The sequence below is a fragment of the Amphiura filiformis genome, chromosome 15 (genome assembly GCF_039555335.1).
Source record: "Amphiura filiformis chromosome 15, Afil_fr2py, whole genome shotgun sequence".
In the NCBI taxonomy this organism is placed as follows: Eukaryota; Metazoa; Echinodermata; class Ophiuroidea; order Amphilepidida; family Amphiuridae; genus Amphiura; species Amphiura filiformis.
Window position 1 is genome coordinate 20,238,541 of NC_092642.1, and position 17,673 is coordinate 20,256,213.

The 17,673-nt window shown below is 36.0% G+C and overlaps 2 protein-coding genes across 4 annotated transcripts in view; both read right to left on the reverse strand.

The window, feature by feature from the left end:
* Window positions 1-8,967, reverse strand: part of LOC140171371 (leucine-rich repeat-containing protein 49-like) — a 48,568-nt gene extending 39,601 nt beyond the window's left edge. For all 3 annotated transcript variants that reach the window (XM_072194613.1, XM_072194612.1, XM_072194611.1), the window contains exon 1: window positions 8,751-8,967. In XM_072194613.1, coding sequence (XP_072050714.1) covers window positions 8,751-8,798 — 48 coding nt within the window. In that variant the 5' untranslated portion in view covers window positions 8,799-8,967. The remainder of the gene's footprint in view (window positions 1-8,750) is intronic.
* LOC140171978 (uncharacterized) lies at window positions 1,400-7,008 on the reverse strand. The gene is given in 3 exon segments (XM_072195326.1): window positions 1,400-4,074; window positions 4,077-5,504; window positions 6,882-7,008. Coding segments are annotated over 3 exon segments (4,050 nt in total). The 3' UTR covers window positions 1,400-1,579.
* Window positions 8,968-17,673: the final 8,706 nt, after the last annotated feature.

Sequence of the window (17,673 nt, forward strand, 5' to 3'; positions counted from 1 at the left end):
CCAGAAAGCATCAACATCACTGTTGATGTTGGGATAACGTCAACAGTGACTGTTTTATATGTAGAAAATCTAAATAATTTATAAAACAAGTCATTTTTTTATATAGATTTTCTTTTTCTTTTCACCTTTTCTTTCTGTCTGTTTCTTCAAAAATATATGGTTCTTTTCTTCTTGATTTCATGGACTTCTTCCTTTCCTTTTTTCTTCATCTTTTCTTCGTATTTCTTTATTAATTTCAATACAATTATCTACAAAAGTATAAAAAATAAAATTTTATTTTATTTTATTTATTTTATTTTATTTTATTTTACCCGGTATTATATTTTATTTTATTATATTATATTATATTTATTTTATTTTACCCGGTATTATATTTTATTTTATTTATTTTATTTTATTTTACCCGGTATTATATTTTATTTTATTATATTATATTATATTTATTTTATTTTACCCGGTATTATATTTTATTTTATTATATTATATTATATTATATTGTAATGCCCGGCAGCCGACACGTGCTGCTTGCGGACATGACATTTTATTTTACCCGGTATTATATTTTATTTTATTATATTATATTATATTATTAGGGGGGACACACCATTTTTTAAACATATTCAGAAAATGCTCTTAGTTGTTTTTTCTGAAAATTCTGCAAAAAATATGAAAAACGCAATTTAAATCGTTCAAATTGGTCAAAGCGTTTTCAATTATGGTCAATTAAAGTTTGCAAAACGCCATTTTTCACCAAATTGGCCAAAATGGCGGTTTTGATGATTTTACGCTTCCGAAGGCCTATAATTTAGCCTATAAGGCCTTAAAAACCTCTTATTTGAAATGAATGTAATATATGAAATACATAAACCAAGAAAAAATAGTGCACAAACTGTTTTTGAATCCCATTTAAAAAAATGGACCTTGAATTTGCACTTTTGTGAAAAATTGAGCATCCGCAAACTGGCTTCTCCAGTAATTTGACTAAGTCGAGCTAATTAAATATGCGAAAAGCTCATAAGTCCCTTAATATACCAGATATTTGAAAAATACCTATATTATAGGGGTTTTGGGGGGTGCTGAACACAATGGAATAATCAAATTTAACATAGGGTGAACAGAAGTATGACTTTTGGCTACATGGCAAGTCAATTGACAACTAATTTGCATATAATTTGCATAGTATAAATGCTCAAGCTCACAAGGATATTATCACAATACAGGTGATGGTTAGGCAATATGTATGGTACCTGAGTACATTAGAAATTATACAAAATAATTATAATGTGACTTGTGCAACACAATACATAAACATTTTCATCAAAATTCATATTATAAAATTAGAATCTTGTTCACAAATACAATGTATCATCACGTACATGTATGTGTACAATTTTCAGTTCTGAAGAGATAGCAAGCAACATTTGAAACATGTTGATTGTACCATATATTTTTAAATCATTTTTGACCTCAATATAAAACTAAAAATGTAGGCCTACATGTAAGTGATGTGTAAACAAGATTCTCAATAACTTTGGTGCTCACCTTTTAAGTGTGATATATTCTGGTTCATTTCAATAGTTCAATTGTTCAATGAAGCATATTTGTTGTCCATGTCATTTGCAATGTCTTTATTAAGTTCGTGATACCGGAGGTTACTTGATGGGAGCATGTCCACATTAAAAGATAAAACTTGACTAGCATGAGTACTCTGGATGTCATCTTCCTTAGGCCAAACAAAAATGTTATTTTTGTTCATACTGCGGATGAAATATTTTACTACGGCCAACTCGGTACTAATCACCGAACTTACTATGCCTGGGAACCAGTTGTTGTACACAGGCCATGCAGTAATAATATAATCCCCCCTCTTCCAGGGCATAATTTTAGCCTTCTTCCTTGGTGGTTCATTTGTGGAGTCACTATCACTGTCTTCAGAACTGTCACTGCCTTCAGAACTGTCACTGCCTTCAGAACTGTCACTGCCTTCAGAACTGTCACTGCCTTCAGAATCTTCACTGTCTTCAGAACTGGAGGTGTCACTGTCACTTTCTGATTCAGATGTTACAATTTCTTTTTCGGAACTGCTTGTCATCTGCGTCTCCGCTTGTGTGGATGTTGACTTGTTGGTACCAACCATCACAGCATTAGAACTATCATTTGCCAAAGACTTGTCCAAAATGGATTTTTTTAATTCATCCAAGGACTGCGGAGTTGCTGATGGCCGATGCGCATTATTTAGGTTCATTGGGTTTTCATTAATAATGGTCAGAAGCTTGCTGATGTCTTTCACAATGTTTTCAGGGCTCTTCCTTCCAACAGTAGCAAGTGATTTGTTTTCCTTGCTTAGTGTTTTAATGAATCGCCTATGTTTATGTTTGATGTATTGCATGAGAATGTTAAGAGCTTCCCGTTTGGCTGTCTTTGTTTGAAACTGATCAGCAAATTTGGACACGTCTTCTGGAGTTTTGCATTCTCCGCCATTTTCATTGATAAATTTCTTTTGGGATTGTATTAATTCAGTTCTTTTTGCTAATTTCCTCTGGTGGTCTGCATGTTTTGCCATCATTTCTTTCTCTTGTAATGTCTTGTTCATGGTGGCACGTGCGCGGTACATTTTCTGCACTTTACGACGTAGGCGTCTTCCTTGCTTGATGATGTGGATGTATTTCAACGGTTCCTTTTTCCGTAGATGGTCTAGATATTTGTCGGTGTAGTTCAGGGAAAACATTGCTGTACCCTCTATATTTACATCAGATTGTGTTGGTTTGCTTTCTTTCACATGTGCCCAGTATCCAAAGTCATTCTCCCCTCTTTTGTTTGTTTTCATTGTGTGCTGGGTTTCCTCTTGTACATGCTGAGGTATGGTGCCACTGAATTGTCCTTCAAGTTGGTCGACAAATCGCCTCTTTAACAATATCATCATCTCTGCAGCCATAACTTCTAATGCCTCCTTCGTCATGATGTCCATTTCATTACTTGGATTAGCATACAGTTCAAAGAAGACCTCATCCTTGATTGGTTCAATTATTTCACCATCAGGAAGTATGAACAGTGGTGAAAACTCGCTACTCATGAGTGCACTTGCATCAGACTTCCAACCATCCAAAGTTTTGTACAAGTCTTGGATATAAGGTCCAAAATCCACAATTCGTACATTCCGGTGCTCACAAAGACGCCAATACGGCTCAGTCAAGTGTTTGTGCAAAATCCCTAATGCGCGTATACCTGCAAGCAATGGTAGCGATTTGGAATCTTCTAAAACTGCTTTCAGCAAATTATTTGTTGAACAATCAATAAATCCATCACCAATAGCGTCTGTTATGTGGTTTCGATGATAATACACGCCAGCAGCACGATCAAAGAGGCAGTTAAACCTATTAGCGCGAAATGAACCCATCTTCAGTTTTGCAACATTCTTAAGTTCCCTGTAAGTTTTAAATTTCCCAATTCCATTGGCCTGCTGGTTTCCACCTGGAGCTAAAGCTTCGCATGCAGTTCTGGTTAAACGCTGTGTTGCGGAACCCCCCGTCTTATATTTATATGTCCCATCTGTATTTTGTAAATCTGGATTTGCCTCTGCACCAAGAGGGCCATATTTGGGGGACCACACATTGTCCTCAAGCTTTTTCAATCCATTGTCGCAGTATGTTGCCATACCAATTAAGATATGGAGATTACAGTAAAAATGATTCATGGATGACATCTGGTCCTGCACTTCAACATCAAGTTCATCCCAGCCATCTACAATTTCAGGAACTATTTCCTTCCTGTAAGATTCTAGCTTCGCATTGAAGGATTTTTAGGTGGCCGCTTGGTCTCCCATGGTGTTCTTTAGTTTAACCAAGAGTTCATTCTGCTTTCTCTTTTGTTCTTCTTGTGACATATCATCCTCATTTGTGACTGCTACTAGCTTTTCTAGATTGAACAAGAGAGTACTGAGTTGAGTGTCTGCATCACCCTTTGCAACCTCAGTTATCCCTACAGTTCTAGTTTGGTCAGCCCCCACTGTTACCTCAAAGTCAACAACCTTGACCCCATCCCTTGTTGTTCCATCACTGTGGAGCGTGGCATTTTACACTGTTTCATTTCATCTGCAACCTGAATGGTAGATATCACATTTGCTTCTGTGGGTATTTGTTTACTGAAAGTTTCTTTGGGTAGATCGCTTTCTGTGATATCAAAGTGTGCCATAGTTCTTAAAACTGCAACAGTGACCTTCCCCATTTTCTTAGCTGAAACACCAAGACTGGCAAGGCGCATATAGCAGTCGCGAATATCATTTGAATAAGCACATGATACTCCACTTCGTCCACCTTCTCTTAATACCGGTTGATTTCTCTCTCTCAGGTGGTCAAGCTCCATTTCTTTTTCAAAAAGTTTTATTTGGAGTGACTTGAAATCATCTTGTAGTTGTTTGTACTTTGTATTTAACATTTCATAGTCTTCTGAAGTGATGATACCAGATAGTTTTGAAGCAAGATTCTCAGTTTTCTTCCTGAAATACTTTCTTGATTGAGAAGCTTTCACCTTATCATCTCTTTTATTTTCTAGTCTTTTGTTTGTTATGTCCAGCTGTTTCTGAAGAGCTGCTTTGGCAACTTCCAACTTCTTTTCCAAAGTTTTAATTTTTGTTTGTGCTGTGGCTTCCCTCCTGTCAACATTTCTAGCTCTACACCTACTTTCCTGGTTTTCGAGTTTCTCTTTTTTCTCACGAAGATTTTTTCGTAACTTATTAGTGTCAGTGATTTTCTTATCTTGTTTGTCAATGATAGCAGATTGTTTCAAATTTTCTTTCCAAGTTTTTGCCAGCAGTTTATCAGTGTCTTTGAGATCATTCTGTAGTACCCTTTTCTCTCTTTCAAGGTTTTTCTTTTGCTGTTTGACTTGCTTTAGTTCTTTTGAATTTGTTTGCGGTAATTTTTCATTAGAACTTGTTGGTGCATTTTGTCTGGGTAGGAGGAATAGAGTCTGTGACATTTCTTCAAGAATTGCCTTCTGCCTGCGGTGATCTGCATTCTCTTTCTTCTTTCTCAAAGTTGCAATTCTTGACATCAGTGTCGATTCATTGATGTTTGATGTTTCATGTCCAAGAAGATTCTTAAGCCATTGGAGTAGAATTGTCTCAGAACATCTCTGCTTCTTGCAATACTTATCTAGTTCAAACACCATCATCTCAGTCAATACTTTGGGGGGTACTTGAGGTTCTTCTAAGGACTCTTTGAAGACGCCAGCTTTTTCACATTCACTGCCAATGATATTGGTATCTGCTGGGTATAGCTGAACTGCCACTTTGTCCAACACTGAAGCATCATTCTGACAGGATTCAGACAACTTCTTTGTTTTGGCAAGAAGAGAGGTCAATCTGCTTGGAATTACAGCTGATGGATCCAAGACGAGAAGACATTCTGGCAATGTGTGTGTCACCGTCCAACCCCTACTGCGGATACTTGTATCAAGGATGAACACCCATGCATAAGTAATTTTAAAGTTGCTTTGCAGTAACCCTGGGAGGGAAAGAAAGGAAATACAGGAGTTTTAAACTAGTATTTAACCAGTAGGATGTCGGAAGTAATAATATTGAACATGACATTTTTACAGGCCTGTATATTTTAAGTTGTATTATTGTGTGTTGTTAGGATTTGTATACAAGTACATTAAAATGTAAACATTTAAATTGTCCAAATATCTGTTCTGCATGCGTGGTTTCTTTCATTTTTTCAAATTAATAAAATTTACTGCAAATCTGTGTGTGTGTGCTTCATTTTACATCCAAATATTATGCCAATAAAAAGGTACCGGTAGGTAAGCACTGTAACCTGGTAAGTATGTTTTTTTTTTCCTCATATTAAATGTCATATCATTCTTTGTCGAAATATTTTACAATTTAATTCATAATTTAAATGAAAACAAACTTAATACTAACAGTATAATACCACTCAAAAATTGCAGTAGCATATGCAAATTTGATGAAGTGTCACTATGAATTATTTTCAATCAATGTAAATAAATAAAATAAACAAATAAAATAGCAAATTGCACATTAAACTATTGAGTAGTTTTCACTATCTTTTTTTTTAAAGACTGGTAACTTCTTTGTACTTTAACATTAAATAAATAAATAAATAAATAAATAAATAAATAAATAAATAAATAAATAAATAAATAAACAAATAAATAAATAAATAAATAATTAATTAATATCATTAACAACAAGCTATTGATATTTCCTAAAACATTTTTCAATGTTTTCAACAACCAGCTGGTAAATGGTATCATTTAAAGTTGCTGATTACTCCATTACCCAATATAGGGGTGTATATATTCAAATTATAATTTATTGTAAATATGTTTCATTACAAAATATTTGTCTGTCAATATTTATCACAAAAGATGCTCACTAGCCATGAGATTAAGTTTAAAATCAAATAAGTTAAACAAAATAGTGGAAATCTACTATAGAATAATTCTCAAATACTCATAATATTCATATTATAAAATGTCATACCCGTCAATAATGGTATCGCCCAAAGTGGAACGACGTGCTTGGCATGCCATGTGAATGATGTAAACACAATTGAAAAAAAAAATTTTGATGATCAATCGAAATTGGTGGGATATTTCTTAAATTGAGCAGTTTCATCGACTAATATTATTATTTTTCAGATTTGAAAGAAATTATTTCCACTTTCAAAAGGTGGTGAAAGTAATAAATTATTTTGGAAGTTTATAAATCAGAAAGTTTCCGTTCAGTTTTATCAACATGATCTAAAAAAAAAAATCTACGGCAATGCGGGTCACCCATGGCCATGATAAGCTTCCAAAAACTAGGTCTACAGTTTTTTTATACAATATTCTACATAAACAAGGAAATATCTACTCACCTGGACGTTTTTTCTTTGTTAATACGTTCTCAATGTCAGTTTTTGACGTTTCTAACATGCTGTAAACCAAATCTTCTACAGCCATTTTCACCGCTCGCCATGCGTGCAACGCTTTCTCGGACGCCATTTTCTGCTTCAGTCAGCAGAGAGTTCGCTTCACCCTGGTTCACCTCATGAATCAGCGTTTCCGACCATGTGCGAATTGTTGTATTAAAATATCCCAAATGTATTTATTTTCTAGACATTTCAAGCTTTAAAATGGTATAAAAATTATATTTTTAAGTTTTTGTTTTATTTAGGAAAAATATTAAAGAAGTTTTCATTAAATCGTATCTTTGGAACGGCTCAACGAATTTTTATCATTGAAAGACCTGGGGATACCTTACACTTTCATCTAGAAACACCTACTACCGGCAAATGTATCCAAACTATCGCACACTGTCGGATTCATGAAAAAAGAACGAATCCCGGAAGTGTTTTCGCCGCGGTGCCGTGTGCCTGTGTAGCGTGGCCGTGTACACAGTGTATTGTGAATCAGCGCTCCGTGAAAGCACAGCGAAATGGCCAAGTTTAGCTTCATGCCCCAGGAATACTATAGCACCCACGAAAATCATTGTTTTAGGAATAGTTAGGTTGGTATTTAGTAAGCTTAAATCCAAAAGAATATTGTTGTAACTTATTTTTTTCTTACTGAAATCGTGATTTTTAAATCGTCATTTTGCGATTTCTACATGCAAGCCGTGCATTGCAATTTACGTGACGGCATATTGTGCACAGTGCGGCCGCCCTAATATTATATTGTAATGCCCCGCAGCCGACACGTGCTGCTTGCGGACATGACATATGGTTTGCGATTGATGCCTATCATCAATGTATCGTGACCCCGACTTCCGATCGATGTCATTGAGTGGATAACGGTCACATGCACGGAGAGGGAACAATAGTGTGAGTGTTTGATTGACAAGGTTACCTGTCGTCCCGTAGCCGCTTGTGAACCCACGACCTTCCGATCTCTAGACGGACGCCATATCCATTAGGCTACCAGCTCCCACTGATAAACGGTGGTTAAAACTGGGTCTAATGTTAGCAGTCGGGGTATACAATACATGTGTGTATTGTATAGGTATGCCAGGTGAATTCAAATTTGCCATCAAACTGCATCATTTTATATATCAAATTAAAGCCCTTGAGTAAAGAAAGCCAACACTGAAAACCTTTTTGTCATAGCACTTTCCGTAGCAAAGTTACATCTTGTCAAAGATTGACTTTCATCAAAAAGATTCTGCTAGCAAAATTCCCCAAAACAGCATTACGGGATCTGTCTGTCTGTCTTATTGAAACTCCCGGAGGAACTTCGGCAGGGCGATTTCCATCACCATTTCACCAAGCTGACACAGGGTCAATTTCTACAAACTTTTACGTCTATTTGGAAACATCATAGCCTGATGGTCCATATTTTGGACGGTACAATGATTACTCTAGACTAGGGTCTGTTGAGTAGAAGCAATGGCCGAGATGGGGTTCGAACCCACAACCTTACGATCATGAGTCCAATGCTCTAACCACTCGTCTCTCATCACCAAAAAAATCATATATTTGGGTCAAGTGAAGTATAGACAACATATTTATGAAGGTTTCCTTAAATTTGTATTGCCGGTTTAGGCCATTTTGACTGACTAACAAATGTGTTAACTGAGGTTTCCCTGTCATACCTACATTTTGACTGACTAGCAAATGTGTTGACTGAGGTTTCCCTGTCATACCTATATTGTATACCCCGACTGCTAACCGGATCTCGGAAGTAAATGCCGGAATGTCCGACCGACATGACAGTGTATTTTTAATTTATTTTTTTTTTTTTAAGCTTACCTCTCGATTTTGTGTGGGACGATATTTGCCTTTGCTGTAGGAATACATGTCTTGTCAGGGGAAATTTTCATCTAACAGTTAACATTATACGTTTCACTCCATAAAACATCCATAAATTGGATCGATTTATTCTTAAAACTCAACCTAAATGCAAAAATAGTGGTTGATATGAAGAAAGTTTACAGCTATGGGCAGCGCCATTTTGATGAATCCAAGCAGTGTTGAGCGGTAACAATTGTGCGTTAATTGATTTAGGGATGGGCGGTCTCGCAGCATTGAATAAGAGAATTTTGGATTTTTGCTGAACCATGAAATGGTATCAGCCTATGAGTGAATGTTACTAGCTTACTAGAGCTTACTAGCTTACTAAGTTACTAGCTTACTAAGTTACTAGCTTACTAGCTTATTAGCTTACGAACTCACTAACCATTTGGTCTGAAATGGACATATCTCTAAATGCCACGAAGGTATGACCCCATGAGTGGTGTCATATGAAAGAGGAAAACATAAAGAATATAATAAAAATATTTCCAAACGTCAGAGGTCATCCAGGGGTCACAGGGGTCAAAAAAGGTCATTTTAACCGAAAATGCTCAGATTGCGCTGAAATTTAAATGCAATGATCCTTATGACATTCTAAACATTTAATAAATATTTTAAAATTCATTTAAGGTCATTAAAGGGTCATAAAGGGGTCAAAGGTCAAGTTTTTCAAAATGCTCCAATTGAGCTGAAATTTATATGCAATGATCCTTATGACATTCTAAATATGTGGAAAATATTTTAAAATTCATTTAAGGTCATTAGGGGGCAATAAAGGGGTCAAAGGTCATGTTTTCAAAATGCTTCAATTGAGCTGAAATTTAAATGCAATGATCCTTATGACATTCTTAACATATTTTAAATAATTTAAAATTAATTTAAGGTCATTAAGGGGGTCATACAGAGGTCAAAAGTCAAGTTTTCAAGGTAGGCCTATATTAAAACGGCAATTAATGAAACAGTCTTATTAAAATTAATACTATCCAGCACAGTATTGCTGCTTGATCAGATCGTCACAGTCATCCGCCTAACTTACCTCGTGCCCTTGCAAAGGGCACAGTTGCTCTAGTTTATTTTATATTCTTAGTTTTCCTCTTACCACTCGGGCGGTCATATCTTCGTAGCATTTCGAGATTATGTCCATTACAGACTCCGGGTGACGGTGGTACTATAGGCCTACCACAACATACTGCCGAAGCCACATGGTTCAGCTATGGTGCGGTTATCGCTCTAGTTGGATCCCGGGAGTTGGATATTGAAAGAGGTGCATTGCATGCTTTGCAATTTGCATGTTCTATTAAGATATGAACTAATACTTGTTACGCATCTTGTACACTGCAAACTATTTTATTGCGAACTACATGAATGGTTTTTTTTGGTATGGACCCTTCAACAGATCACCTGTCATCGAAGGGGTGCCCCTGAAATAAGAGGCGGGAAGTCCTACCTACTACTACTACATTACTGCTGCTGTTGCTTGTTGTTGCTGTTGCTTGCTGCTGCTGCTGCTGCTAAGCATGCTATTACATGCTACTGCTACTGCTATTACTACTATTACTACTACTACTACTACTACTATTACTACTACTACTACTACTACTACTACTACTACTACTACTACTACTACTACTACTACTACTACTACTACTACTACTACTACTACCACCACCACCACCACTACTACCACCACCACCACCACCACCACCACCACCACCACCACCACCACCACCACCACCACCACCAACCACCACCACCACCACCACCACACCACTACACCACCACCACCACTGACCACCACCACCACCACCACCACCACCACCACCACCACCACCACCACCACCACCACCACCACCACCACCACCACCACCACCACCACCACCACCACCACCACCACCACCACCACCACCACCACCACCACCACCACCACCACCACCACCACCACCACCACCACCACCACCACCACCACCACCACCACCACCACCACCACCACCACCACCACCACCACCACCACCACCACCACCACCACCACCACCACCACCACCACCACCACCACCACCACTACTACTACTACTACTACTACTACTACTACTACTACTACTACTACTACTACTACTACTACTACTACTACTACTACTACTACTACTACTACTACTACTACTACTACTACTACTACTACTACTACTACTACTACTACTACTACTACTACTACTACTACTACTACTACTACTACTACTACTACTACTACTACTACTACTACTACTGACTGAGGTCCCGGGTTCAAGCCCGGCGCGGCCCAAGGACTCATGTGCACTTGGTTTATCCCGATCCATGCTCGCTCTCGCAGGTTTTCTCCGGGATCTCCGGTTTCCTTCTGCTTTCAGAATCGGTGATTAGTTGTTTCGTTATCAAGAACTTCCTTCACCCAATGGAATTTGGGGAGCTGCAGAAAATGGGTGGATGTTACAATCTAAGTGCGGATAGGTTTGCGCCAGGTTCGGCTGCAACTAGCCTAGTTGATGCGATCTGATTGTGATGATTCACCACGCAGCGAAATTACAGCGCTTTGAATCCTCTGGAAAAAGCGCTATATAAATTCCGAAATGTATTTTATTATTTTATTTATTATTCAGTGATCACAGCGATGCAAACAAATTGATTATTAAATTGCATACGGTATAACTGCGAATAAGTCATTAAATTTGTCATTTTAGGGACCGTTCCCAAACACTTGTTAGGGGGGCCTGATGCAAAAAAAAATTCGAGATCTCAAAAATTTCAGGCCCCCCCTTTTTTTTTTGACATGAAAATTATGGGTCAACCCCATAGAAAAGCAAATAAACTCAATTTTCCCGGGAAAATTTGTGGTCATTTTTTTCAGGGCCACCCTTAAGAGGGTCAAAAAAGCCCCCCCCCCTCGCATCAGCCCCCAACAAGTGTTTGTGAACGGTCCCCTTAGATATTTTGAAATTAAAAACTTAAAGCAGGGGCCGGCCCTTATTTGGTTGTTTCCTAACGAGCAAATCGTTGAATAGGCCTTAAAGGAGCAGATGCAGATGGGCATTGTGAGCCTAGAATCTAAAGTCTGCACAACAAGTAACTCAGCTGTTATAAATACGCCTATAGTGGCGTGTCCAGGGGGGAGCTTTGGGTGCTGAAGCCCCCCGCACTTTGTTAAAAATCATGTAAAATCAGCCGTTTTTTGCGATTTTAGCCATCAAGCCCCCACATAAATCTGAAAGAGGGCTGAGCCCCCCGCAGGAAAAGATCCTGGACACGCCGGTGCCTATAGATTCAGAACTAATAATTGTTTTCACAATATTTCAACATAAAAGAAGGATGATTTATTTACGCGCATTTTGATACCCCATTTGTCAATTTTGTTCAATATTGACAATACAGCAGTGTTTTGAAAGAAAGATGCCCCAATTTAAAAGTTGCCGTTATGATTTGCAGTAAGCGCGAATGTAATCATGGTAATGGCGGGCTTTACGTGTTTACACCAGAATACTTTGTTTACAGTGCTGGCATTATAACCATTGATCGCTGTAAACTGCAACTTTTAAATTCGGGTATTTTTCTGTAAAAGCACTATTGTGTTGTTAATATTGAACGACATTTGACGAATGGGGTATCAAAATGCGTGTAAATAAATCATCCTTCTTTCTATGTTGAAATATTGTGAAAACAATTATTAGTTCTGAATCTATAGGCGTATTTATAACAGCTGAGTTACTTTTTGTGCAGACTTTAGTTGAGTTGGGGGGGGCAAAAGCTAGAGACAAAACAGACCAAAAAGAGGGGGGAGAAAAAAGATGAACGGAAGAGACATTTTCCTACATCATATTTGTAACGTATGTATGAGAACGTATGTAGTTGACTTTTCAGAAAATCTTATTTTTTCACTGAGTTTTGCTTTAATCCATGTTAATTAAATTATGAAAAACGGGGGAAAAATCAAAATTTACAAATATGATGCCAGTACGAAAAATATAATCGCGCCCAGCATAGGAGAAGATTTTCCTCAAAGTATAGGCCCCTTTGCTGGGCGAATATGCCAAAATACTTTTTCCACATCCTCTTCTTTAGGCCGTGTAAAATTAATATTTTGGTTCTCGTCCCTCCTCCTCAATTTCTGGGATTTGTCAGATTTTTTTTTTTTTTTTTTAGATTTTTCAATTTTTTAGACTTTGGAATGATTTATGAAATCTTCATACATATAAATAAGTTTATTAGAGAACAAGCATCACTTCCAAGTCTTTTTTGTGGTACTCTAGGGGTTTATCCTCAGAATCTCACATTTGAAAAAAAAAAAAAGCCTCATCGTTTCTTCGAGCACTGTTGGAGAAGACCGAAAACTACTGACAATGCTAATTTTACATTGGAAAAAAAAAAAAAAAAAAACACCTCCTCCCTCATCAATTCATGAAAATCCTCTGGACGAGAACCAAAACATTAATTTTATACGGCCTTAGGCTGAGTTCACATATAAGTATACGGTATACGGTATTCGCTATACGAAATACGCTCATTCGATCAGGCTGAGTTCATATAGGAGTATACTATGTGAACTCAGCCTGGTCAAATGAGCGTATTTCGTATAGCTAATAGCGAGTATACATTTGTAGGTCAGTTTACCAATTTTCTTCGTCTAATCAAATGCTTGTAACTTTACTTCTGGAGGTCACATTGCATTGAATGAGGTGTCATAATGTGCAGAATTAGATAGTGCATCTATTACAAAAAATGAATTTACCCACATATGGTTTAGTTTTAAAATTAGGACGGTATACGCTGCACTAAAATCGAGCACGCACGATTCCCACTATACTATACTATACGCAGGTATACATGGTATACAGCCTTTTCGAATAGTGCCTTATGTGACCCGGTTCTATGAAATTACATTGCCCGATTTAAGCTATACGCGTGCACCTGCAAAACGTGCACCGTATACCCGAATAGTATACTTCTATCTGATCGTAGCCTTATGTGACCCGGTACTATGGAATTGCATTGCTCGATTTAAGCTATACGCGTGCACCTGCAAAACGTGCACCGTATACCCGAATAGTATACTTCTATGTGAACGCAGCCTTAGCCAAAAATCACCACCCAGGGGGAATACATTTAAAATTATGGCACCACCCTAATCAATTTCATAAAATAATAAAAGTATATAGTCCAATCTTTATGCAGCTACTAATATGAACTCTCAAGTTCATTACCCTATAGGCCTAATTCAATTATTTTAGCCTTTGTTCCTTTTCCGTCATGATTATTGAACCAAGAATATTTGGTTGAACGACATTGTATAATTTTGACATGATGTCGCATATTATACAGTATTAATTGTTTAATGCAACTACATTACTATTATTAACAACTCCTTCCTCTGATCCCCGGTCCCCGCACTCCGTGCATCCGCGGGTACGGTATTCATGCTTGTCGGCGCGGTGAACTTTAAAAACACCTCCGTTTGCATCTCATTTCGCGAAGTTTTTAGGGGAAAATCACCCGTTTTTTTAGCGATTTCGCGAATTATTTGCCCTCAGTACCCCTATTTTCGGTAAAACACGAGCGATATTTCTAATATGTCCTTTTCTGGCAAAAACGCGTAGGGCTGCTCGATGAAAATGCCATTTTTTTCCATTTCGCGAACACGTGGTTTGAAAAAACACCCCTTTTTTTGTGTGTTTCGCGAATCGCGTTTCTTCATCTGAAAACACCCCTTATTTCGCGAAATTTTCGAAGAGCATGAATACCCGCGGATGCACGGAGTGCGGGGGCCGGGCTCTGATCATACTTGCTATCACTATAATGATATAACAGTGACAACATCGTTGTTAATTTCAAACTTATGTGTAGGATAATGGTTTGTGATGTTGTAATGTTTAAAATATATGGGCCTATAATGAGTTGACACATTAGGTATCAGAACAGCTCTGTTGTTTCACAAAGACAAAATAAGACAGCAGTGCTATATCAGACCTAGACTATGCCATAGTCGACTTTTGATAAATAAAAATATGTTGAAGCTAAACTGGAGAAATATGGTAGAAAAATGGAATAGATTCGTGCCAAGCGCGCAAAATTTTTTTGGCATTTTGTTAGGTTAGAATGGCCAAATTATGAGGTTAATTTGGTCATAAACATATACTGACTACGGGCTTGATATGTTATGTTATGTTATGTTATGTTATGTTATGTTATGTTATGTTATGTTATGTTACGTTACGTTATGTTGGAGTGTGTGGTGTTGTATTGTATTGTTATGTTATGTTAACTTATGTTATGTTATGTTATGTTATGTTATGTTATGTTATGTTATGTTATGTTATGTTATGTTATGTTATGTTATGTTATGTTACGTTATGTTGGGGTGTGTTGTGTTGTATTGTTATGTTATATTATGTTATATTATGTTATGTTATGTTATGTTATGTTATGTTATGTTATGTTATGTTATGTTATGTTATGTTATGTTATGCTATGTTATGTTATGTTATGTTATGTTATGTAATGTTATGTTATGTTATGTTATGTTATGTTATGTTATGTTATGTTATGTTATGTTACGTTACGTTATGTTGGGGTGTGTTGTGTTGTGTTGTGTTGTATTGTGTTGTTATGTTATATTATGTTACGTTATGTTATGTTATGTTACGTTACGTTAAGTTGGGGTGTGTTGTGTTGTATTGTAATGCTATGTTATGTTATGTTATGTTATGTTATGTTATGTTATGTTATATTACGTTACGTTACGTTATGTTGGGGTGTGTTGTTATGTTATGTTATGTTATGTTATGTTATGTTATGTTATGTTATGTTATGTTATGTTATGTTGTGTTATGTTGTGTTATGCTATGTTGTGTTATGTTGTGTTGAGTTGTACTGTGTTGTGTTGTATTGTTATGTCATGTTTTGTTATGTTATGTTATGTTATGTTGGATGTGTTGTATTGTGTTGTGTTGTGTTGTGTTGTGTTATGTTATGTTATGTTATGTTATGTGTGTTGTATTGTGGTGTGGTGTTATGTTATGTTATGTTATGTTATGTTATGTTATATTATGTTATATTATGTTATGTTATGTTATGTTATGTTTTGTCATGTTATGTTATGTTATGTTATGTTATTTTATGTTATGTTATGTTATGTTATTTTATGTTATGTTATGTTATGTTATGTTATGTTATGTTATGTTATGTTATGTTATGTTATGTTATTTTATGTTATGTTATGTTATGTTATGTTATGTTATGTTATGTTATGTTATGTTATGTTATGTTATGTTACATTACGATGCGTTATGTTTTGTTATGTTGTTATGTTATGTTATGTTATGTTATGTTATGTTATGTTATGTTATGTTATTATTATGTTATGTTGCGTTATGTTGGGGTGTGTTGTGTTGTATTGTGTTGTTATGTTATGTTATGTTATGTTATGTTATGTTATGGTATGTTATGTTATGTTATGTTATGTTATGTTATGTTATGTTATGTTATGTTATGTTATGTATGTTATTATTATGTTACGTTACGTTATGTTGGGTGTGTTGTTATGTTATGTTATGTTATGTTATGCTATGTTACGTTATGTTGGGGTGTGTTGTATTATTACGTTATGTTATGTTATGTTGGGGTGTGTTGTGTTGTATTGTGTTAAGTTATGTTATGTTATGTTATGTTATGTTATGTTATGTTATGTTATGTTATTATTATGTTACGTTACGTTATGTTGGGTGTGTTGTGTTGTGTTGTTATGTTATGTTATGTTATGTTATGTTATGTTATGTTATGTTATGTTATGTTATGTTATGTTATGCTATGTTATGTTATGTTGGGGTGTGTTGAGTTGTGTTGTATTATGTTATGTTATGTTATGTTATGTTGTGTTGTGTTGTGTTGACTTGTGTTGTGTTGTGTTGTGTTGTGTTGTGTTATGATATGTTGTGTTATGTTGTGTTGAGTTGTACTGTGTTGTGTTGTATTGTTATGTTATGTTATGTTTTGTTATGTTATGTTGGATGTGTTGTATTGTGTTGTGTTGTGTTGTGTTGTACTGTGTTGTGTTGTATTGTTATGTTATGTTATGTTATGTTATGTTACGTTACGTTACGTTACGTTACGTTATGTTGGGGTGTGTTGTATTGTGTTGTGTTGTGTTGTGCTGTTATGTTATGTCATGTGATGTTGTTATGTTAAGTTGTGTTGTGTTGTGTTATGTTGTGTTGAGTTGTACTGTGCTGTGTGTTGTATATTGTTATGTTATGTTAGTTACGTTTATGTTATGTTATGTTATGTTATGTTATGTTATGTTATGTTATGTTATGTTATGTTATGTTATGTTATGTTATGTTATGTTATGTTATGTTATGTCATGTTATATTTTTTATTATTTTAAAATACAGTATTAATATTTCACATTACAAACCAAGAGAACAATACTATCAAATTATTTCATAACTCAAACCGATGCAACATTTTGAGATAAACAAAAGGTTGTAAACATGGTAACTGCTGATTTATACCTACTTAATAAAACAAATGAACCCATGTACATTGTACGACTAGATTAATTCCAATGTGCATCATCTTTCGTGCAAATATTTTGGCGTCCTCAATTTGACCCGAAAGCAGAAACCATCAATTCATGATTGTTTAGCTTCTTGTCAAACATAGTGTCATCCATGTGGAACACGTATAGATTTGAACTTCGAACGCAACAAAAAAATACTCGTTAAGGTTAGCAACTGGTTTTAAGGTTTTAAACTGTTGCGATTTGGTAGTTCACATCATCTTGCGAATGGTAGTGAGCTTTGGCAGAAATGGCATTGATTAGTTCATAGCGCGTGTGTAGAAGAATTCAAATACCACAGAT